At 50.5% G+C, this 22,240-nt stretch overlaps 1 protein-coding gene across 4 annotated transcripts in view; it reads right to left on the bottom strand.

Moving 5' to 3' along the window:
- Window positions 1–22,240, bottom strand: part of LTBP2 (latent transforming growth factor beta binding protein 2) — a 70,965-nt gene that overhangs the window by 17,435 nt on the left and 31,290 nt on the right. For 3 of the 4 annotated variants that reach the window (XM_074542620.1, XM_074542619.1, XM_014267556.3), the window contains exons 4-13: window positions 20,548–20,729; window positions 19,043–19,213; window positions 17,300–17,500; window positions 16,703–16,971; window positions 15,067–15,169; window positions 6,501–6,575; window positions 3,442–3,564; window positions 2,818–2,982; window positions 1,793–2,023; window positions 1,227–1,249 (exon numbers count right to left, since the gene is read on the bottom strand). In XM_074542620.1, the coding sequence (XP_074398721.1) occupies window positions 1,227–1,249; window positions 1,793–2,023; window positions 2,818–2,982; window positions 3,442–3,564; window positions 6,501–6,575; window positions 15,067–15,169; window positions 16,703–16,971; window positions 17,300–17,500; window positions 19,043–19,213; window positions 20,548–20,729 (1,543 nt within the window). The remainder of the gene's footprint in view (window positions 1–1,226; window positions 1,250–1,792; window positions 2,024–2,817; window positions 2,983–3,441; window positions 3,565–6,500; window positions 6,576–15,066; window positions 15,170–16,702; window positions 16,972–17,299; window positions 17,501–19,042; window positions 19,214–20,547; window positions 20,730–22,240) is intronic. The other variant, XM_026792505.2, reaches the window with a different exon arrangement.

The following is a 22,240-nucleotide window of genomic DNA, read 5'->3' as shown; positions in this document are numbered from 1 at the left end:
TTCTCAGCATCCCTTCCAGGCAAACCTATGGCTGCCAAATGAAATGCTGGAGCACAACCTGAGTCCCAAGTCCCTGCCCTGTGGAGCTTTCCACAATGGATGAAGAAAACAGGTAACTGAACAATGTAAGTCGTAGACTTCACATTTGGAAACTTTGGTTCAAATTTCTGCCCTGTCTTGAGATTTCTCACATGTACTTGAGCCAAGTCACTTCATGTTTATGAAGTAGTGACAATGGGAGTGCTGTCCCTTCCCTCAGAGGTGCTGCATGTGTCCAAGGAATAAGCTGATACAGCAAGAGAGCACAGAGAGATATGCTCAGGAGGGATATGGCCAAACCTCTGCTGACAGCACGGATCAAGAGGCACAGATTTTTCAAGTGAGACTCAAATGAAGTCACACAGCCCTAGGAGAGCCTAGCAGAAAATCAGTCCCCAGGCTGCTTCCATCAGACAGGGTGAATTCACACACCCAGTATTGGAGACTCCTGCCCTGACTGCTCCAGTGGTGTTCCTGCTGCACTCACCTCAACACAGGGTGAGCTGGGCTTGAGCAGGACACTGGGCTCCATGAGAGAACCATGCCTAAAGCTGACTACAGCAGTTCCCCTTATCCTGCTGCCCATCAGCCCTACAGCCAGGCCAGTCTGACAGTGAGTGCCCACAACTCAGCTGTGTAAGTACAGCTGATATTAAGTTAGTGAAAGCAGAGCAAACTTGAATATGCAGCATAGAACAGAATGTCAAACCAAAATTCTTCATGATGTCCTTTTACAGTGGGATAGATCCTTGCTGTAATTCACCCTTTTGCTCTTTAGGACTGAGTTCATCACAGATAATCCCTCCCATCTAGAGCTTCAGTCCCTGAGAGATGCAGTGTAGACATGGCTGGAGCCACAACTCCCATACCTGCCTGGCTGAACAGTAAAAAGAGTGTAAGCAGGAATAGAATCATAGAATGTTTTGGGTTGGAAAGGACCTTAAAGATCATCTAGTTCAGCCCCCCTGCCATAGGAAGGGATACCTTCTACTAGACCAGGTTGCTCAGAGCCCCATCCAATTTGGTCTTGAAAACTTCCTGGGCTGGGGCATCCACAACTTCTCTGGGCAACCTGTTCGAGTGTCTCACCACCCTCACAGTAAAGACCTTCTTCTAATATCTAATCTAAATCTCCACTCTTTTAGTTAATTTGTATGACATCCCCCTTCCAGCCAGACAAACCTTACCTGCACAGCAGGAGAAATTTCACCTGGAAAAGGAAACAGTGCATGATGAGTAGAGAGAAGACAGATAGGCATCCTCCTCAAACCCTGACTGCCCTAACTTCACCCCACCTCTAAGACACTGCCATTCGGTCCCTCACATTTGTCTGCAACAGCTTGTTCCCAAAGCCAGCACACCTGGACTCCTGGCACTGTGCAGACCCCAGGAACAACTGCTCCAGCAAATACTGGCACAAGCACTTGGTCACACTGCCCTCCAGCTGGGCTGGACAGAAGCCCAAGGACTAGAGTCCTAGGCTCGCCACGCAGGCCTGAGGTCCTGGTGGAGGCAGCCTGGCCAGTCAGCACCAACTGCAAAGATGCAGTTGCAGAAGCCTGAAACACTCAACCTTGTTTCCAAAGACCTGAAGACCTAGTGCCTCATGCCTCAGGAACACTACAGTCATACAGATGTAGGGAGCCCTTTGCAGCCAGAGATCCATCCATGGTATATGACAGGACCTGAGAAGTTTTCCACCCTTGCTAGGGGCCCAGATGGAGCAGCTTTAAGCAGTAGAACCCCACATTACCCTGTCTTGCTGAGGTGCCAGGGTAGAGGAATGCCTCCTGGATGCTGCCACGCAGGCTGTCCTGCAGTTGCTGTCTCCTCGCTGTCCAGTCCAGAGTCCAGTTGCTGTTCTCCCCTTGCTCTTCTAAGCTGAGGGGCAGCTCCTCTGTCTCTGCTTTCCTCATTGACAGTCGGATATCAGAGCTGGAGTAGGTGTAGCCATGTCCTGCTGGGCAAATTTCCTTGAAGGCCTCTGTGAAGGAAAATCAAATCAAAACTCTAGAAAGCAGATTTGGAGGCCAGTGGAGGGATCACCTGGCTTACCATACCCAGACACGATAGTGGGACAGTGGAATAAAGGAGTGAAGATGGGCAGGCATGTATGTGAGTGCAAGTGCCTGTTTCCCCAATCCTATAATTTTCTGTAATTTCTAAGAGTTAAATTCTTAAAGAAACACATCTCAATTGCAGTGGGTGAATGCTTCAAGCATAAGGAATGTGCTCACAGAGCAGGGTGGGTTTCTCACAGGCATTCCCAGACCCCAAAAATGAAATCTCTTCCCATGGTCAGTACTGCTAGAAAGAGATCATGCCACAGGAAGGTCCAAGCGACCAAGGGAGCAGATAAAAGCAAACCTGGAGTACCTCAGCACTGAGCACTCTGCACAGCACTCAAGATACTCTGCACAAACCACCTGAACATTTTTCTGGTCCCTGAGGGTTTTTGTGCTTTTCCTTCCACTCAATCCCATGCTGAGATACTCAAACTCATCCTCACCTGCCTTTCTTCCCAGCAAAAGATGTAGGACAGAAAAGGGCTGTTGAATAAAGCCAGGCACACACATGGCTGTGTTCTCCCTCTGGTACAGAGTGGTTTCCCATTACGGACCTCTTCATCTTCCCAGTATTATCCAGGTCTGCTTCCTGGGTTCTGTACCCATCTCCCAGGACAGCATTTGCGCTGCTCAGCTCTGGGCCCTGCAGCTGTGTCCAGGCAAGCCCCAAGCGCAGTGCAACCAGAGCAGAGCCGAGGCGGGCCCATCTCACCTGAGCCGGGCGTGGGGCACTCCTGGCAGCTGTCTCCCCAGCCCTTGCCGACGCGGCTGCAGCAGCAGATCTGCTGGGTGATGCGGTGCGGGAGGGGCAGGGTGCACACGCCTCCGGCGGCCGAGCGGTAGCACAGCCCCTGCTCCATGGACACCGCCTTGTCCGCTGAAACAAACAGCGTGTCAGGGCCGGAGGTGCCCGAGCTCTCACAGAGACAATGGGGACGCTCAGCTCTCCCCCTGGGCTCCTTCTCTGCTTGTGCCTCCCAGCCTGCCCGAGGGCTGCCCTGTTTTCTCTCCAGGACACACCCTGGCCATCAACCATTGGGCCTTTACCCCAACAGTGTCATCCCCAAAAAATCCAGCTCGTGTGCGAGTTCTCTCATCCCAGGGGGCTGTGTCCTCTGCTGCCACACCACATGCACATTCTCTTCAGCCTCTTCAGGGACCATGCAATGTCCATGGAGAATAATAATGCATGGCTGGAACCCATTGTGCACAAAAGTGCAGAACAACCCGGCTCAGGTACACTCAAAGGAGATGTGAAGCAGGCTGTGTGTTCCACTCAGCCACGGGGTCCTGCTCAGGGCCCTCCCCAGACCAAGGGGTGCCCTGGAGCACTTACAGACGCAATGGCTGCGGGACGGGTCTAGCATGCTTCCAGGCTTGCAGGTACACCGGAAGCTGCCACGGGTGTTCATACACTCGGCATCTTTGCAGAGGCCCTGCAACAAGCACTCATTGATATCTGTGGAGAGAAGAGAAGAGAACCCTGTGAGATGTGAAGAAGCTGAGGGTGAGCTAAACTCCCTACGCAGTGCCTCCCATTCAGGTGCTATGAACCAAAGGGGTCCCAGCTGGGCTGGTGTCCGAGGCAGCCTCTACACCAAGCAGCACAGTGGGGACCTCTGTGGTGACAGTAGTCCCACATCTGCAGAGCTTGCTTGCTGCAGCTGCAGGATGGCTTGTGGATGACTGCTCTGCTTTTTGGTCCTTGTGGGAAACAGATGTGGCCCCTACAGTGAGCCACTCTGTCAGGGTCACTATTATCATGGCTCTTTGCAAGCCAGGAATGGCGAGTCCTGTTCTTTCTCTGATTCCTGATACTGCTTCCATGGAGCTATCACCCACAGAGGATCCTTGTTGAGAAACTTGGCGCCAGCATGCAGGGAGGGCATTGACAGATCCCATCCAGAGGCAGAAGGGTCATGGCCCAGCTGTGGCTCACTGTGCCTTCTTCTAAGAATGGGGTGAGCAAGTGTGAAGTCATCACATTCAAGCTCTGCCTCAAGTTCTGCCTCTGCCCCTGACTGAGTGACTCAGCACTCATCAGACACAGTCTTTGGGAAGAAAGCTGGGTTTATCCTAGGGAAACACCATTGGGATCATCCATTTGACCTGCAGTAAAGGCTTTCCTACAGCAGCATGTACGAATGTATGAGCTAAGCCAGAGAAGACAGGGATTGGCAAAGAGTGCATTAAGGGGAGCTGAGGGCAGTTTTCAGATAGAGAGTAAGGAGGAAGGTGTCCTCATGGAACAATGTAGCCTTCTATCTTCACTAAAGGGCTTGGCCCAAAAAAGTCAGAATGCTGTGCTGATGAAATGTGCAGTGTCAGGAGGCACAAGCAGTGCAGGAAGAGCTGGATGAGGCACAGAGCAGTAGGACTAGGAGTAACCTCAGCACAACCCTAAGACAAACCACAGGAACATATACTGCAAGCTAAGAGGTGAAAGCCATCAGTGAGAGGGTTCAAGGCCCACTTACTGCTCACAGGACAGCTCTGAGCTGCCAAGACTAAGAAATGCCAACGTGATCTAGGCCAAAGACACAGGGCAGTCCCAGGGCCAGTGTACATGGCCTTGGTGAGACCTCAAGTGCCCTCAGAGCATCCAGTGGTGCTCTAGGAACTGTTTCAAGATGGATGGGGTGGAAGACTCAGGAACTGCTTTCACAGCACTGCCTTATTCCTCAGAGCCAAAGCACTACTGCTTGGTGGAGGGAGCTGTCTTGTGAGGCACACAGCCAGCAATGACAGATGAAGTTCAGACTTAATGACCTAGAGGTCCTCCCCAGTCCTGTGCTCTAAAACTCCTCCATTCACCCCACCAGCTGCTCCATACACAGGTGAGACACAAAGGGCCATGAAGACCAGGCCAGAAGTTAAGTCAGTCAGGGGTACCAATGCTACAGGGATCTGCAGAAGGAAGGAGGAGTAGGATTTCGCTGCACAACGTAGTGCAGCCAAATCCTCTAGTGCCTTCCTCTGCTGGAAGGCACTGGACAAAACCCCTTCTGTCCATACTGAACAGAGCAAAGTGGGCTTCTGCCAGGGTCCTCCTCCAGTCACAGTTTTTTAACAATAGCCCACAAAGCCAGGTAGTTTCCCCTCCTACCTGGGCTGGCAAAAGAAGACCCCATGTAGCCTCTCCTACATCTGTCCACCAAATTGCTCACTCTAGGCCCTAAAGTGAGGTGCTAAGGCTTCCTGACATATGTTCTGCTGCAGCAGTAGAAATGGGAATAGCACCTTGAAGCAGTAGTGTCTGAAGAACAGAACTTCTCAAGTCCAGCTTACAAAGGAGTATCCAGAGGCACAAATTTCTGGTTCATGCTTTTTCCTGTGCAAAAACATCTTCCTATCCAAATCCACACTGTCATCTCCCTCTGCTCCTCCCTGATCCACAGGGGACAGAAATCCAGAGCAGGCACTGCAGATCTCTGCTTTCTGACATGAGTCCTTGCAGCTGCTTTGTTCCCCCAACTTGTATTTTATGTCTCTGGGTAGCTCCTCATAATCACAGCACTGTCTGTGGCCACATATGGGATGAGATCTGAGCACCAAGCTGAATAGTTGTTGTGTTGTTAAAAGTTCTCCCTCAGGACAATGTGGGCAGGTTGAATCATTAATTAAGTAAGCATGGTGGAAAGTCCCAGCTAAAAGAGATGAGTCATTGGACTGCCAGCCCTGGGTTTGCTCTCTGCTGCATGTGAGATGACACCTCTCAGCTTTTCGGGGATCACGAGAAGGGAACAATAAAATTCCTCTTTAGTCAGAGGACAGAAAAACCCAGTGTGGGTCCAAGAAATGCCTAATAAACACGAACAAGAGAGAAAAGGGGAGAGATTGGTGCCTTCCTCACATGGAACTGAGGGACCACAGAAGTGAGAAACGGATCGATCCTGGCAACCTGGGGCAGGAAGGGGAGCCTAGCAGCATGAACATGTGACACAGTCAGAACAGAAGGCATTGCTTTTATGGCTCTCTCCCACTTGTAAATGTTCAAATTGGCACTATCCTACTTGTAAATGAACAAATGAACAAGCTGATAACCTTCACAAATATTTTTAGGAAACAGAATTTCTGTGGCTTCAGACCATGGAAGAAGTGTTTTTACACTCCCATTTAACAGAGCATAAACACAGGTCCTTATTGGGTCAGTAGGACTTAACAGGGGAGTTTCCTTGTACTGGCCCAACTGTGTGCTCACTGTGCTTGTCAGCAGAGTCACACAGTCCTGTGTTACCTGGTTTTCTTTTATTCTTGATAAGAACATGGAGATTTTTATAAGTCACATTCTTTGCAGACCAAAACCAGGGATTTAGATAAATGTATTTTGTGTAGATAATAAGCTCTAACAGAGAGTGTGAGAAGGAGAAAAACAGATGAAAGCAGCATCCTTACCTTGGCAGTGGCTCCGATTCAGCCTCTTGTATCCCTGGGGACACTCCACCTGCCCATTCTCAATCACAGGATGTGCTGGGGAAAAAAGCAAACAGTGTGGGACACTGGCACTAGAGCCAGCCACTGGTGCCCTCCCTTCTCTGCCGTCCTTCCAGAGGGGAAAGTGTCCCTAGGCCTGCCTTGGGTGGGCCCTGATGACTCCCAGGGCAGAGGAAAAGGTAAGAGCAGCCACGTTATTCATGCAGTGTCTTCTGCTTCTTGGCAAGTGCCAAACTGGTGACCCAGAGGTGCTGCCTGTGCCTCATATCTACCACTATGTCACTTTGTCTCCTTCTAGGTCAGTTTGGATAGCCAGGTGGCACATGACAAGGGAGACAAGAGTGAAAGGAATGGCTGAGGTTCTTGACAAGCTGCTGAAATAACAACTCAGGCCCTGTTTATTACATTTCTTTTCATACTGCATGTGATTTCCTGCCCCAATCCCTCTCATCAAAGAAAAATTCAGATTTCTGCTTTAAATAGTTTTGTGGGTTTCAAAATGTTCTGTAACACGCACAATTAAACCTCTCCAAGTTTTTTAAAGGCAAGTAAAATATGGCCCATAAATTCCTAGGAAGTCAAATTTAGGCACTGAATTTTGGAGCAAGGAACAGGGAATCTGAGTGGATGGGTTGGGAAGTGAGTAAGAATGGGGTGGGGGGTAGGAAGAAGGGTACTTTGCCTAAGGTTGGGATTTTCCCAGGGTGGGGTTTCTTTTACAATTTCTGGATCTTTAGCTTGGGAACAAGGAGTGCATGCAACAGCTAAGAGACTGCCCAGGCATATTCCAACCCCTCTTAATTTCTCCTGCCTGGCATCAGTAGCTTACTCCTTGGTATCATATGTAGAAAGCCCTCCATGGCAATAGTCATATCAAGGGTCTGGCAGATTCCTTACACATGGCAACTTCAAGAACCAGGGACAAACTGAGACCATCCTTACAGCAGGAGATGCTTGACAAGAGCCTGCAAAGTTTAAGACCACAAAGAAAGCCCGCAAAGTTTAAGAACACATTCTGGGGCCAGAGAGCAGGCATGTCCATAACTCTTTCTCCTGAACACTTGAACTCTATAAAGCAATTTAAAGCCATTCTAGGACAGTTCTTCTAAGGCAAAAGTTAGAGACCAGCCTCCTAAGATAAAGGTGCTTAGGAAACAAAAGACAGGAGAACACATCATTACCAGCCTGTACCAGGAAGGAGAACAGAAAACCTGGTTTTCTCAGGTATATTAAATGAAGCTACAAGGTTTTCCATGTGTACATTGATCCTCAGCAGCTGAGTGAATGACAAAGACAAAAAAAAATCTATCTTCTACAGTTTAGTCATGAATTGTAGGCAGCAGGTGCTAACAAATATCTGGATGTTAGGGATGACGGAGCTCCTGGTGATACTGGGAATCCCAGGGTACTTTTCCAACCTTCTGGGAAGGTAAAAAACCCTCTGGCTTATGGGATCCAGGCTGAGTGGCCCAGTGGGATTTCAGGTCCTCCCACACCATAGCTTGTGAGCTCGGGGCTGCCGACAGGCATTAACTGTGCTTGGAAGCATCTGTCAACCTCAGCACAATGTGATAACAGACACTCAAATGAAGCACCATTGTTATGTGCAAGCCCTCTGAGCAGAAGCCAAGCATGCTGGAGATCAAACAGTGATGAGTGTCAGAGCCATGCTCCCCCTCTGGAAAGTTTGCAGAGAAACAGATTGTGTAGCATCCCTCCAACAAATGCTGCTGGAGAGAGGGCAAGGCAGAAAATGCCAGTGGTGGGCAGACAAATTGCAGGTCTGTGCCACCTTAGCACTTACCAAACTCCAGTTTGGAGAAACCTCTCTACTTCAGCAAATCACTTGTGAAGCTATGGACAAACATCTTAACTCTGCAAAGAAACCCATGTTCCCTGGAAAGAATAATTGTAATGTAATATAAGCAGATCTCTCTGTACCAAGAGGGAACCAAGAAAGTTTTGAAGTATTGGTTGGAGGCTGCCAGGATCTATCCACAAGGGAAGACAGTGTGTGGCTGCAGGACGATATAAGCTATTAACTCTCAGCTTTGTGCTTGGTTTCTTGAGTAGAGGACTATTTCCTTCCACACACTCAGACGTGGCCAAACAACAACAGGAAGCCAAAACCTCCTGAAAAAAACAGCCTAGGACACCTAGGTTTCCTGCAAAGGTGATCAGCATCCAACCTTCCCTCAGGCAGCTTTTGGGAGGCTATTCCTCTGGAGCCCACCAAAAGGAAAAAGCTAATCTGATGATCAGAGAGGGCAGAAATCTGTCACATCCAGAGCTGAAGGGGGCCCAGTCTCCTTTGTCTGTCTACACTCTCTCCAAGAAGGGTTCTCCCAGAGCCTGAGGCTAGGGATGGAGTGGCTGACTTGCATCTGTCAGGCAGACAGATTTCAGGCTTGCTGAGGGCAGAGAGCCCTGATTCCTCATTCAAGGCTGTGATTTCAGAACCTTGCCTCTTGGGCATTTCAGCCCTGAGGACACTGTGCCAAACCAATGTGGTCACCAGGAAGCTGCACATTAGGAGTCCCTCTTGGCTCTCATTGCTTCCTCTATCTCTCTGAAAGCTCTGCAGGCACCAGGCATCCCTGTCAGGGCTGGGCTCATACAAAGGAGCATGCATGCAATAGGCTCATAGGCTCAGAAAGGAGGTGAGTGCGAAGCAGACACAGCCCAGGACTCCCATCAGCATCCTTGTCCCCAGCTAGAAAAATACTCAAGTAGATCATAATATGAAAGGAAGTGAATAAATGGAAATTGGGCAGAGGGATTTTGTCACCTAGCGGGGCAGTCTTTAAGCAACTAGGCTAATTTTTCATCACTTCCTAGGAGAAGAGATTTTAACCAACAGCTCTGGCTGCCCAAACATTGTCTGGAGAAGCTCAGGGTGATGGTGAAGTGGAAAACTTCTTCTAGCAGTGGTAGGCACAAGGGTCTGAAGTGAGACAATGTTTGTTGGATGAGATATTACATTGCATTAGTCCATACAATACCACTCTGTTAAAAGGGGAAGAAGCAAGCCTCTGGTCAGATGAGAAGTGAGGAAATGCCCATTTATTAGTCCATTAAGCTAGGCCATTTATTTTGAGTCTTTCCATCTACCATACGAAAGACATCAACTCACTGAGAAACCTTGAGGGTGTCTGTGGTGCCTCTGCTAGTCCTGGGAGGTGAAAGGAGCCGGAGTGAATGGTCTCATGACATCTGGAGAAATGGGGGTGGTGGACTCAGTTAAGCCACAGCCTGTTTTAGTGTGAAGCAGAGAAGATCAGCCTCCATTGCACAGAGGACATGAGCTGCTGAGCTCACTGGCAGAAGATCAGAGCAGGCTGGGCCCCACAGCAGCCTCCGGAGATGTAATAGAGGTGCCACGGCAAGAAGTTAGGCTGCGGGCATCAGCTGAGTTCTAGCGCAGAATGGACAGAGGGAAAGAGACAAATCCTTCTGGCCAGATCTGTCATGACTGCTCTCTGGATGGGCTGTTGTAAGGAGGCTCCAGCAAGACTTTGTCCAATGCCCCAACATGGGTTATGATAGTAGTGGTGGGGAGGGCATGCACCAGTGCTACATGTGCGATACAAAATGCAGTCCTCTGGCTCTACTCATGATCAGTAAAAACCTTGAAGGTGCAAAAGATGCTTGAAGGAAAAAGACTCTGATATTTCCTTTTTGCCATTTACTGTTTCAACAGAAAGATCCTTATTCTGCTCCCAAGGTGGCTTCCAACTCCAAGAAGATGCTTTGTACCTAAAACCCCTAGTTTTTTAACACTGTGCTGCTGCGTGCTGCTACAACAATGCTGTACATGAATGATGAGCAAAACAAGCACTGTGCAGAACAAAGCACTCCTGAAAATGCTGTGCTTTCCCAGGTTAAGTATTGCTTTCTGTAGTACTGGCACAACCTTGCAGAGGTTTCAGCTTCTTTCCCACCTCCAGCCTTTCTTTACTGTTCTGCACAGACTCCCTGTGGCACATGGTAACAGTGGCCTCTCTAGCCTCCTTCCCATATATCCAGGGATTTTCTTCCTGCGCCCTACCCCATCTGCTCCCAGGAGCAGAGCAGGGGTTTGATTTCCAAGGGGCTGCCTGTGGCTGTTTCAATGCCTGCAGGCACAGCGCAGGGGAGGCGCGCAGAGCCACTTGGCGTTTCTGACATGACGGCTCCATGGGTGAGCTGCCACCCCTCTCACAGTGGGAGGTCTGTTAGGGGAGTGCTGCGGGTGCCAAGCCAGACATTACAAGATCCAACTTTCCAGTGAAATTCAGACTTTTCTCTAGGACAAAAAACTTGAAAAAACACGTGGAGTGGGAATAAAAACAAAACAATAGCCTTCAAAGACTTGTTTCTTAATGCAGTTAAAACCCATAGGAGGAGAGAAAGCAGCCCAGGAAGATCTGCAGTGACCACAATGAGTGGGTGCACAACCCAGTCCGTGCTCAGGCTGACTGCAGCTGGAAATAAGGGACAGGGGGCACTGAAAAATCAGGATTTAGAAAATGCAGGTTTACTCCTGCACCCAGAAAGTCTGTCATTTGCACAGAAGGATGAGACTTGTAGCTTCTGGCAGTACTGCAGATGGTGTCCACTGATATGGGTGTTTTCCTGGAATGCTGCTGGTTCCAGAGGTGTGTGGTCTCATGGAAATGGAGGAGGTGGAAGAGCAGGGCTGTGATACCCTCTGGACAGAATTCTCTGCTACCAGTTTCCTTTATCCCCATGTGTCTGAGAAGGGCCAAGGCTTTGGGAAAACCAGTATCCAAATCCACAACTGCCATGGGGTATGTGTTGACCTGTAGCTCCAGTCTCATTTGGTTTAATTTCTACAGACCATCTCTTAATATTGTTCAAACATGTTCTTTCCACAGACCACTGTATCCCCCAAAATGACACATGGTCTGGCAGGTAAGCAGGAGCAGCTCTGCCTAGCAGTGTACCTGCTACTAGCCACACCTCCTGAGCTTGCCACAGGACAGGACATTGCTTCAGGGCAGGCTCCTCACCAGCCCCACCAACAACCTTGCTTGTTCCTGAGCTCCCTTTCAGTCACATCCTAGTGTGTCTACTTCAGCTGCTTCATCAGCCTCTAATTCTCTTTTCCTACTATCAGTCTTCTCCAGGTTTTACTTTCCAGCTCCTGTTTGCCCCTACCTTTCTGTTCTAGCCTTTCAGTGTGTGCTCCATTGCTTTCTCCAAGTACTAAAGACCCAGGAGGGTCATGGAATGTCTCCACCTGATTTATCCTATCTTGCAACACAACACATTTCATCCACCAAATTCTGGCCAGAGCTGAAGGACTGCAGCTGCATGGCAACATGCAGATGTCCTGCCACCCTCCAGAGACCTGTCTCTGGCTCATGTCTTTCTCTCATGGACCAGGCAACAACCAGCCTTTACTCCAACAGCTCATGAAGCAAGCCCTTGGTCCTTCCCCTTCTCCCAGGGCTGATTCTGACACGTCATGGGGGTCCTATCTTCAGTTCTCACTTGCATAAGCTCCCAGGAATTTCTACTACAGCCTGCTGGAACACCCAACTCACCTCTGTGCCCACTTCTCTGAAGATACTTAACAATGTACAGCCCCCCAGCAGCAAACCACACAGCCTGAGCATGGCCTAACGAAGTAGCTAAGACTAAAGTAGCACTCACTACAGAGACAATCCTGTCTAGGTCAACCCTTAATTTTGAACTCAGCTTTTAACATGGTCTCGTTAGGAAGCAGACAAAGCATTTGAGTGCCTTGGCTTTTCTGATGCTGAGCAAAACATAAAAAAATAGCAAGGACTGGTCATGGTAAGTTTGCTCGGACAGATGCCTGCTTCCTATTCATCTTCTCTGATGTCTTTCTGCACACAAACACGTACCAAACATGAAAGCTACAGACGATGGAGACATCCGGACGTATCCAGACTCTACTAACAATCAGTGTCTCGGGCAGACAGTCAATCCAAACAAGTTCCCCATTTGTCTAGCTCTTGCCTGGCTGCACTTCTGTACGTTTCTAAGTGTTTACACTGAACTAGCTTCTGCCGTTTCTGTCTCTAGTTGCTGGAGTTAAATTCCCAATGCTGTCAAGTCTGCTCTGCTGCGTGCTTCCCTGGCACTCATGAGAGCGAGAAGTTGTCTCTGAAGATCACAATGCTAAGAAGAAAGCTGGAAACAGACACTGGACACGTTATCTCTGTGCACGAGACACCAGATCACTGAACTACAGCCCAGTGACTTTGAGTGAGCACAATACAGGCCAGCAAGACCTGAAGGCAGAAGGAATGTGAGTGTGGGATGTGGTCTACAAGCAGGAAGTACATGGAACAATGCCTTCACACTGGCATGGAACTGGAAACCCTGGCAGACAAGGCACAAGGCACTGACAGGTCACAGTGCTTGGTGGCGCTGTTAAAGAAGTAAGGTCACTGAGAAAGATCTGTTCTGCTGACTCCACTCTGGGGTCAGCTATCATGTGTATGAAGACAACATGCCAGAGAAAGGCATACCATCTACCTGGGCTTCTCACTCCACAATCCCGGGCTCTCTTAAGCTGCCTCCATCATGTGTCTGCCTTACAGCTCCTTACACCAGAGGTGGCCAAAACAGCAAGATACTTGCATACCATAGAACAGGATGAAAATGGCTCCTTCAACTAGCCTGAATTCCTGCCAAAATTACAAGAGCCATTAAGTCTCCAAGGAGGAATTTCATCACCCAAAGCCAGAGGGAATTTCTTGTGGCACAGGAATACAAAAGACCCACATACATTTTTCATAGCACCCTGGAATTAGACTGAAAACAAAGCCAGACAGGCATCTGTCCACTCAGTGAAAACCAGCAGTGACAACTCGCCTTGAGTTGCAACTGCTCCTGGGACACAGAGCATGCATTGAGCTATGAGCTGTGGAGCCTGCTGGCAGCTCGAGTCAAGCATTTGGTTGGCTGACTGCAAGGAGCACATGGGAGTATTTTGTATCTGTTTTCACATCTTAGAAGTCTGCAATTAGACACATTTTGAAGCACTAAGTCCAGCAGAGCAAATCACTGCTGCAGCTCTGGCTGCATTCTCTGCAAGCACCTTGCATCCTGGCATGGAGAAGAAGAAAGGAGGTGCAGAGTTTTTGCAGCAGTCTGCAGCACAACTGAAGTATTAAGCAGCCCCCTGCTTTCTAATGGAGGGGTCACAGAAAGATGGGTGAGAAACAGGGAGACTGCTGTAGGATGGGGAAGAGAAAGCCATGACTGGTGTTAAGAAGGTGAGGGATAAAGAAGAGGGGATAAGGCCTGTGTGGGGCATTTCCTTGTTTGTACTGAACCTGCAGACCCCAGGGTCACCCCCACACCACAAATGCCCAAGACTTTTTTGGGGCTGGCACATGGGCCACAGCACAGCCATGCAGCTTGGGAAGATGACAGCAATCAGAGCTCCTAAGATCTGGACTGGGTTCCAGGATGCTGACAACCTCGTCTGTGATTGCAAGGAATTTGGCTCCAGTCAGCCCTACCCCTGGCTGAGTAGGAATCGAATTGAGGGAGGATAATGAGACACAAATTCAGCTCTTGGGAATGTGTGTGTAAGCGAGCAGGAAAAACTCTGAGCAGAGCTAGAAGTCACCAGCACCACACTTGCTTGCAAAACCTGCTACCTTGGATACCTACACTGTACTTCAGGAGTGCAAAGTCTCCTGAACCATGGCGTCTGTTTTCTTTAGTTCTTTGATCCAGTGAAGGGATGTGATTGAGCAGGCAGGCAGCAATGAAAGGGGGCAGGCAGGCAGACAGGCAGGGAAGAGGTGAGCAGCTCCCTGCCCACATTCCACCAGGTGAGTGCACCTTGCCCTGCACCACAGCCAGTCAGCACTGGATGCTGGAGCCATTGTGCCCAGGGGACTGCCTCCTCTCCAGCCAGGAGCCCTCCTGTGTGGCTTCTCCACCACAGCACAGGATGTGACCATGGTCAAGGGGCCATGCTCGTCATGAGCAGAGCAGATGAGGAATCCCCATCTCCTGCTAGATCAGTCTGTCCAGCTCCCAAGTGCAGCAGAAACAGAGCTGGACGCCCATGCCCCTGGAACGGACCCTGGGTGTGCTCCTGCCAATTGTTTGATGTAGTGTTATTTCCAGAGCCCCTGCCAAACCCGTGTTGGGCCCAGAGCAAGCCCGTAACTCTATAGGGCCAAGTCTGCAGCCTCCTTCTCCAACCTAGAACTGCACCTCCTAAAACCACGGCTGCTTTTTTCCTGTTTCTCCCTCTGAATGGGGCTAGCATGGTGGGAACCATTGGCCACACGAGCCTGGGCCCAGCACCCAACCCAGAGCACTGTTCCTGGTGGGCTGGGGCAGAAGCTGGCATGGCCCTGCACTCACCTGGGGCACGCTGCCCACCCCCAAGGGCCGAGGAGAGCCGTGTATCAAGACCCACAGCTCTGCTCCTTGCCTCAGCTATATGCGGCAGCGCTTTTTCTTAGCTCAGCAAGGGTGCAGGCTGTCCCTCACACTGTCCCAGCTCCTGGCCAGTAGCAGTACTCACCTGGCCGGGGGGGACAGGCCAGGCACTGGTCCATGCCCCAGAAGAGGCCCACACTGCCACAGCAATCCTCCAGCTTGGTAAGCCCTGGCAGGGGGTTGGTGCACTGTGGAGAGAAGAGCAGATCAGGCTTCTGTGGGATGCAGAGGAAACATGTGCCCAGCTGGTAGGACAGCAGCAAAGCCAGCAGAGGGAACAGCTGTCTGGGGTCAGAGGCTGGCACGGCCCTCTTGGCACAGCTCCCCACTGGGACACAGCGGGACCAAGGATATGGATTAAGATAGTAAAAAGTTGTGCAGACAGAACCTCCCTCGATTGCACCCTTCAGAGGGGAAGGGGCCATCAAACAGAGCAGAGATGAACCAGAGATGATATCACCTGGCAAAGCCCCAGAATCAGACCCTTGCCTGGATGATTAGCCTGCGAAATGGGCGCACCACTCCAGCCCGGCAGGGAGCTTGTTGTCAGGCACTTTCCTCTGCTGAATGAGTCTCTCTTTCCCCCCAGTGTCGGCAAGGCCCTCTGGATTACAGGCTCCCCCATCGGAGCGGAGCCGCTGGGCCGCGGGCTGGGGCTGGCGCCCGTCCAGGCACGCGTGGCCGCCTGCCCAGCGCTGCATACCGAGCGCGGGGCTGCGGCAGGCGGGCGGGAGAGGCAGGCACTCCCCGCCCCGCTCCTCACCCCCTCCCGGGCACGGCATCACCCAGCTGGGTGAGCTGTGAGCACAGCAAGGGTACCCCCTGCCGCCCCTAGAGCATCTCCTACAGCCTCTCCAGGCATCCGTAAGCATCTCTGTGCGTCATCATGCTCCTAAGGTTGCAGCACTGCCATCCCCCCACAGAGAAGCAGGGCTTTTCCAGCCCCAGGTTCTGATCTCCTCTCTTTTTGCACTAGAGAATGGCTAAGAATATTTCCTGCTAGAAACGACTTGGATGGGAGTGACTGAAGGGTGGGATGGGAACTGGGAGCAGTCCCCCAAAAAGGCTGGGGAGCAGTGGGGAGGGAGCTGAGTCCCAGACTGGCAGGCTGGGGGTCTCTCTGAGCACGAACTGCTCTGGGGGAGCTCACAGGTGTTCCTGTGGGTGCCAAAAACCTCCAATGCTTTTCTAGTGACGCAAGAGAAACATATGGGGAAAGACAAAATAAGAAATTACGATGACTGTGGGACAGGGGTGAGAAAGTCCCTCACGTGTGTTTGCTTCCCAAGCCCCAGTTGAGCTCTCCAGGAAGGCATGGTTCCATGGAAATCAGACTTCCATTTATCGTCTGAGAGGGAAAGGAATTTTCCTATGTTTTATACGTTTCCTATAATAATCGCAGAGCGTGGCTGTAAATGTTGCTATAAATAGGGCACCCTTTTAAAACCAGACTGTGTGTGAAAGCCATCAAGTCTGGGCTGTGCTGCCCCAGGGCACAGCCTGGTCAGGGCAAGGCAGTGAGGTCTCTCTGTTGGATCAAAGTAAGGAAATTTTTTCTTCCCAAGTAGTAACACATTGCTGCCTGTGCCCATGGCACCTGCATGATGCCCATGCTGATGCTGAACAGCTTCACAGAATAAAGCCACCCCCTATACCCCAAAAGCCAAGGCTCCCCTACCCCAGAACAAGAAATACAGCAACACCTGAAGATGTCCTCTTACCTGCCCATGGAGAGCCTCCCGAAAGCACCTCCCCAGCAGCCCTGGGGCTCTCTGCTGTTGCTGTCTGCTCTCAGTGGCAATGCTGTTCCCATTCCCATGGGAATAGGTGTACCAGGGCACAGCAGCCAGCTGAGGCACCAGGACTGCCTCCACACTGTTCTCCTCCGACGCCTCTGCATCCCCTCGCACCCTGGCCACCTGGTGAATTTGCACAATGGCTTCTGGAGGGTGGTTGATGTGGACGTTCACCAGGGAAGGGTTTAGGGAAGCTGGAAGATGAGTTTACACCACATTTGTGACAATCTGGCAACAATTTGGCACCCAAAGAGTATCATCATGAACAAAGTCAAACGGGAGGAGAGGTAGACTGAGCCCACCAGGAAATCTAGAGGAACACTGCATCTAAGAGAAAATATTTCTCTGGCCTAAAAAGAGGACAAACCTACCAAAATCTCCACAAGAAACTAGGGAAACCTCCTGTCTAACAACCTGGCCTGAAACCACAGGCATAAGGAGGTAGTGGCTTCCTCAGGCTTGTTAGAAAAGATCTGAGGAGCACACAAGTAGAAGAAAAATGGAGCCATTGACCATGCTCACCAAGCTGGTTGGACAAGGGCAGGGTGTATGTGGAGTGCCTCATGGAGCTGTCAGCTGGGGTCTTTGGGCCTCTTCCTCCTTGCTTCTTTTCCAAAGAGGAAGCTGGCAGGTGGCAAAACTTCCCCGTGGAGTTGGAGGGGCACCAGCATTCATCGCGGCCCACACAGCGCCCTCCATTCAGGCAGGGGATCTGACAGAAGTCTGCAAGGCAAAGAGAGGTCTGCTTAGAGGAGAAACTGAGACACTGGCTCTAGCCAAGGGCAGCTGGGGGACACCAGGCAGCTGCACCTGGACAGCACTAACCCCATGATGTCCCAAGGACCAGGCCCAGCACTGGGCTGGGGTCAGCACTTGCAGCCTGGAGGGGCAACACCATTTTCCCCAAGCTCTGCTGACAACTGGAGGCATGGCTTGAAGAAGATGAACCCTCCCTTGGACTCTGAGGCCACAGCCAGGCTGGGGCACCCATGTCCTGGGGAGCTGCCAAGGTGGTGTTGCTGACACAGCAGGATCTCTTGGAGTGGGTCAGGGGCCATGGCAGCCATATGTAGCCAAGTCTGCCCAATTTCTTCCCTTCTGCATCGCCCCCTCCCCACTTGGCAGGGTTTTTACTCCTAGCCCAGAAGGGAACTGAGCAGGATGGGAGAGGCAGACAGAACAGGCAGAGAGCCACATCCTCAGAGCCTGTCTCACATCCAGCCCTGGCCCTGCCAGCAGTTCATGTGGGAGAAGTGTGGAGTGGGACAAAATAATCAGGAGCAATTCATCTGCACAGGCCCAGAAAAAGCATTCACAGATGAAACCAAAGTCATGTCCTTTCTGACCTCATCAAGCTTGGAGCAACCCAGAGCAGTTCTCAATGTGAACTAAACTCAAGCAACACATGGGATGCCTTGACAGATTATCCTGACTCATTTCAGTATGAGACGAGACACTGCTGCTCCACATTCCTGGATGGCTTGTCAGGTTCTTCCCAGGGGATGAACACCCTTCCTGTTTCAAGCTCATATGCTCAAGCCCAGCACCCAGTTTAAGGGGAGGAGACACATGTTTGAACTGGGACCTAGGCAGAAATTTCTGTGAACGCAATCTTCCATCAGTGTCCACAACAGCAAGACTTTTCATTCTCTCAGTAGAAGAATTTGAGTGATACAGAGGCACTCAAAGGACAAGTCCCAACAAGTCCAGCACGTTTCTCCCACCAGCTTGCTCCAAGACAATGTGACCAACCCACAGCTGGATATCCCAGTGACTTGATGAGCAGTCCCAGTGGCTCTGAAGGGTGAGCAGTGGTTTCAGCAAGCCCTGTTTATAAGAACAGTTTGCAACCTGCAGCCAGCTCTCCTGGCTGCCATGTGAGTGAAAGGAGAGAACAGGAGGAAATTAGGTGATGAAAGTCAGCCCCAAGACTGGATGCCAACTAAAGCAGTGAGCTGGCTCTGAGAAGAAGGAGGTGGTGAGGCTTGGCTGCAGGCCTGACTCAAACACATACATCCCCTCTACCCAGGGTGAGATGGAAACAGGATCTGCTTGCCCAGGAAAGAGAGCAATGAGGCAAAGTCTCTCTTCCTCCCCCAGAGAGAGAGTAAGCTCCAAACACCCCAGAAAACACCTTGGAAGGCACTGAGAGTAGCCATTGCTTCCTACAGCAGCCCAAGCCCTTAGTCTGTAGAGTCAGGAAAAGCAGGAAGATAGAGTGGGGAGACAAGCAAGAAAATAGGTGGAGGACATGGGGGTGCTCACAGATGCGGAAGCCAGATTTGGGATCGTGGTCCTGCCCCCCTTGGCTGTAGAGAGTGGTGGTGTCTCCTTTCTCACAGCTGTTGTAGCAGCGCCCACTCTGGCACGTCTGTTTGCAGATGGTGGGTGTGAAGACAATTTTTATCTTCCTAATCCTCTCTGTCAGGTTGGCCCCTATGAAAGAAAAGGAGTGCTAAGTGGAAACAGCATCTCTAGGCCAGGGGAGCTGTTATTTGCAGCTCAAGTTGTCATTCGCAGCTCAAGCTCCAAAGCATTCCCAATGCAAAGAGGGATTTATGTCCCTCCCCAAGGTGGTGGAGTCACCATCCCTGGAGGTGTTTAAGAAAAGACTGGATGTGGCACTAGTGCCATGGCCTAGCTGACAGGGTAGTGTTACATCATTGATTTGACTTGATGATCTTAAAGATCTTTTCCAACCTAGCTAACTCTGCAATTCTGTGATTCTGCCTCTCCTTGCCCCTGCTCACTCCACCCTGTTTTCTGCTCCAGCAGCTGTAAGAGTTGGTCAACACATGAACAATGGCGCTTTAAGCAATATTCTTTCTCCAGCCACATCAGTAGTCAGAAGACTGGCTGCTCTTGAACCACTGGAAGTCTTCCCACATAAACACATTGTCATTTAGAAGAGAGAGCATCAGGTCTTAAGAAAACCATTGTCACCCTACAAGTGTCCCCTGAACTCTTGCAGCTATCTATGGTCCTCTTCTGGTCCCTCACCATCCTCCCATATGATGGGAAATCACACTCAGAGCTCTTTGGGACTTGTGGAAAATGGTCAACAGACAGAACTGTTGTTTAACCAGCTGGCTTGACACCAGAGCCTTCCATCCCACCCCAATGGGACAGTCATGTGCAGTCCTTGCTGTACTCACCCCACTCCCTGTTTCAATGCCCACTTTCAGATTACAGCTTCAGCTGGGTTCATGGCCCTACTCATAGGGGCTGAGGTGCCTCCTTGGGGAACCATGGCTTCAGGAGGTAACCAAGCTGCAGAAGACAACTGGCATCTGTCCTAGCTGGGAAAGCATTGGGCTCAGCATCTGCATGTCCCAGCAGCCTGGCCTAATCCCTGCTCATGTCAGAAGGCATCAAGGTGGCAGCCAAAGGGAAGAAATAGATGGTGGTTGCACAATCTGACCTTGAGAGCTGCTCAGACCAAGGAGTAAGCTGGGAGACACCATTCCTACACACTGAGGCAATTCCCCTTCGGGGCTGGGGTGATGTTCAACATCTCTGAGATGCAATTGTCAAAACCCCTGGCTCCTGTCTCAAGCCATCAGCATTTTGCTTCCCTGGCGTGTCCTCCTTCAGTAGAGCCCCTTTCTTTGCCAAGACCAGCAATGCCCATGGTGACCTTCCCTTTTCATTCCACTGAGCAGCACAGTCCTGGGAATCCATGGTTTCTTGGGAATCCCCAGTTAAACTGTTGCCCTTTCCCATGACCCCAACAAGAAGACCCAAAAGAGTGACAGCCCTACAGACCTTACCTTTGGCAGACAAGGTGTGCTCCTGGGAAACAGCGTGTGGGCCAGGTCTGCTCTGCTCATGTCCATTCCCGTTGGGGAGTGCATTAGAGGTCAGCTGGCCATTGCTGGCTGGGTAGCGCCGCACAGTCCTCGAGGACCCTGTGTGCTGAGGGGAGACAGGAGAGCCAATTCTGCTCTGAATCCTGTGGAAGAGAAAAAATGGACCAATATGCCTCACAGGTGACTGCACTAACCCACAGTGCCTGTCCACCAATGTAACAGCAACCTCCACTGCCAAGCTGCTTGAGCTGCCACCTGGACACAGAGATTCATCCACCTGTGCAGGATCCCACTCCTCCCCTACTTTCAGTCATCACCATGGCACACTGTTCCCCACTAGGAACCATGCGCCATGGCCTGAGCCTGGCAGGACACGCCATTCACCAAGACACCCCCTCTGTACTATCACATCAGGCTGTCCTTCCACAGGGATGCTTTTTTGGCTGCCTTGAAGAACCTCTACCTGCCCATCACACTCAAGGTCTGTTCCTTGACCATAGCAAATGTATGCAGCTCCAAATACACATGTTCTTATGGTGGAAGTTTTCTCAGGACCTGCCTTCCCAGCCCCAAACAAGCACTAAAAACAGTAAGACAGTCAGAGAAGAGGCCAGACCAAGCAAATACACAAAACTTGGCCCCGAGAGTCACAAACAAGAGAGAATGACCAAGAAGTCTGGAAGAGCAGTTACAACTTTCTGCACTAACTGCATTGACGGCTTTTGGTACTCTCGGGGGATTAAGCACAGAGAAGCCATCCAGCTCTCAAGGTCACACCTCATACACACTCTTATATAAAGCCATGTAGGCCACAAGGCAGAGCTCTTTGTGTTAAAGATCTTGATCTACTGCATTTGCTCCCATTTCCTTTTACTGACTGCAGCACTAAGCCTCCAAGAGGGTACTCTGCTTTCCAACAAAAGCATCTCACTCTCACCTGCCCTACCTGCAAGGAAAAAGGCTTGGTACAGCCAATGGCCAAAACAAGTTGGCTGCCCACATGCTCCTTGGGTTTCTTTGAAAGTTCCAGCCTTTGATACCTCTGTAACTGAACTTCAGTACTGACAACTATTCTGCATACCCTGTCCAACACCTCCATCTCTGACAAATCCCATTCTGTGGTTTTTACCATCATCCCTGTCACAGTCAGCACAGGAGATGTGTTACAGTGTCTACAGGAAAGGCAAATTTCTAAACCAAACAGGTCTGGGTGATTCAATGAGAATTGGCTGACAGCAGCTCTGCCTTGCAGACATTCCTTGGATAGCTTGGAATAACAATAAGATCTGGGGAGATGGAAAGGGAGCTCATGCTGTGCTGGTATTCCAGCAGGTCAAGAACAACACACAAGGTAACTGTCAGCCAGCAAGCCCAAAATCAGCCCCGAACAATGGAAAAGTTGACACACAGGTCAATTATCTGGGAACTAAACAAAAGGAATACAAACTGATGTCGAGTCAAGGAGGTCTGTGAAGAACCACTCTTGTCAAAGGAGTCCATTTTCATAATTTGATAGAATTAGACACATGCACACCAACCATCTGAGAGCCTATGCTATTTCCATAAAAAAATAAACAGGCAGTACGATGTCAATCAGGCACATGCAAAATTAATAACAAACTGGCTGTGAAACAGAACACAAGAAGTAGTTGTC

The sequence above is a fragment of the Zonotrichia albicollis genome, chromosome 6, assembly GCF_047830755.1.
Source record: "Zonotrichia albicollis isolate bZonAlb1 chromosome 6, bZonAlb1.hap1, whole genome shotgun sequence".
Lineage (NCBI taxonomy): Eukaryota > Metazoa > Chordata > Aves > Passeriformes > Passerellidae > Zonotrichia > Zonotrichia albicollis.
Note: the sequence above shows the minus strand (reverse complement) of the source record. Positions and strands in the feature narration are given on the sequence as shown.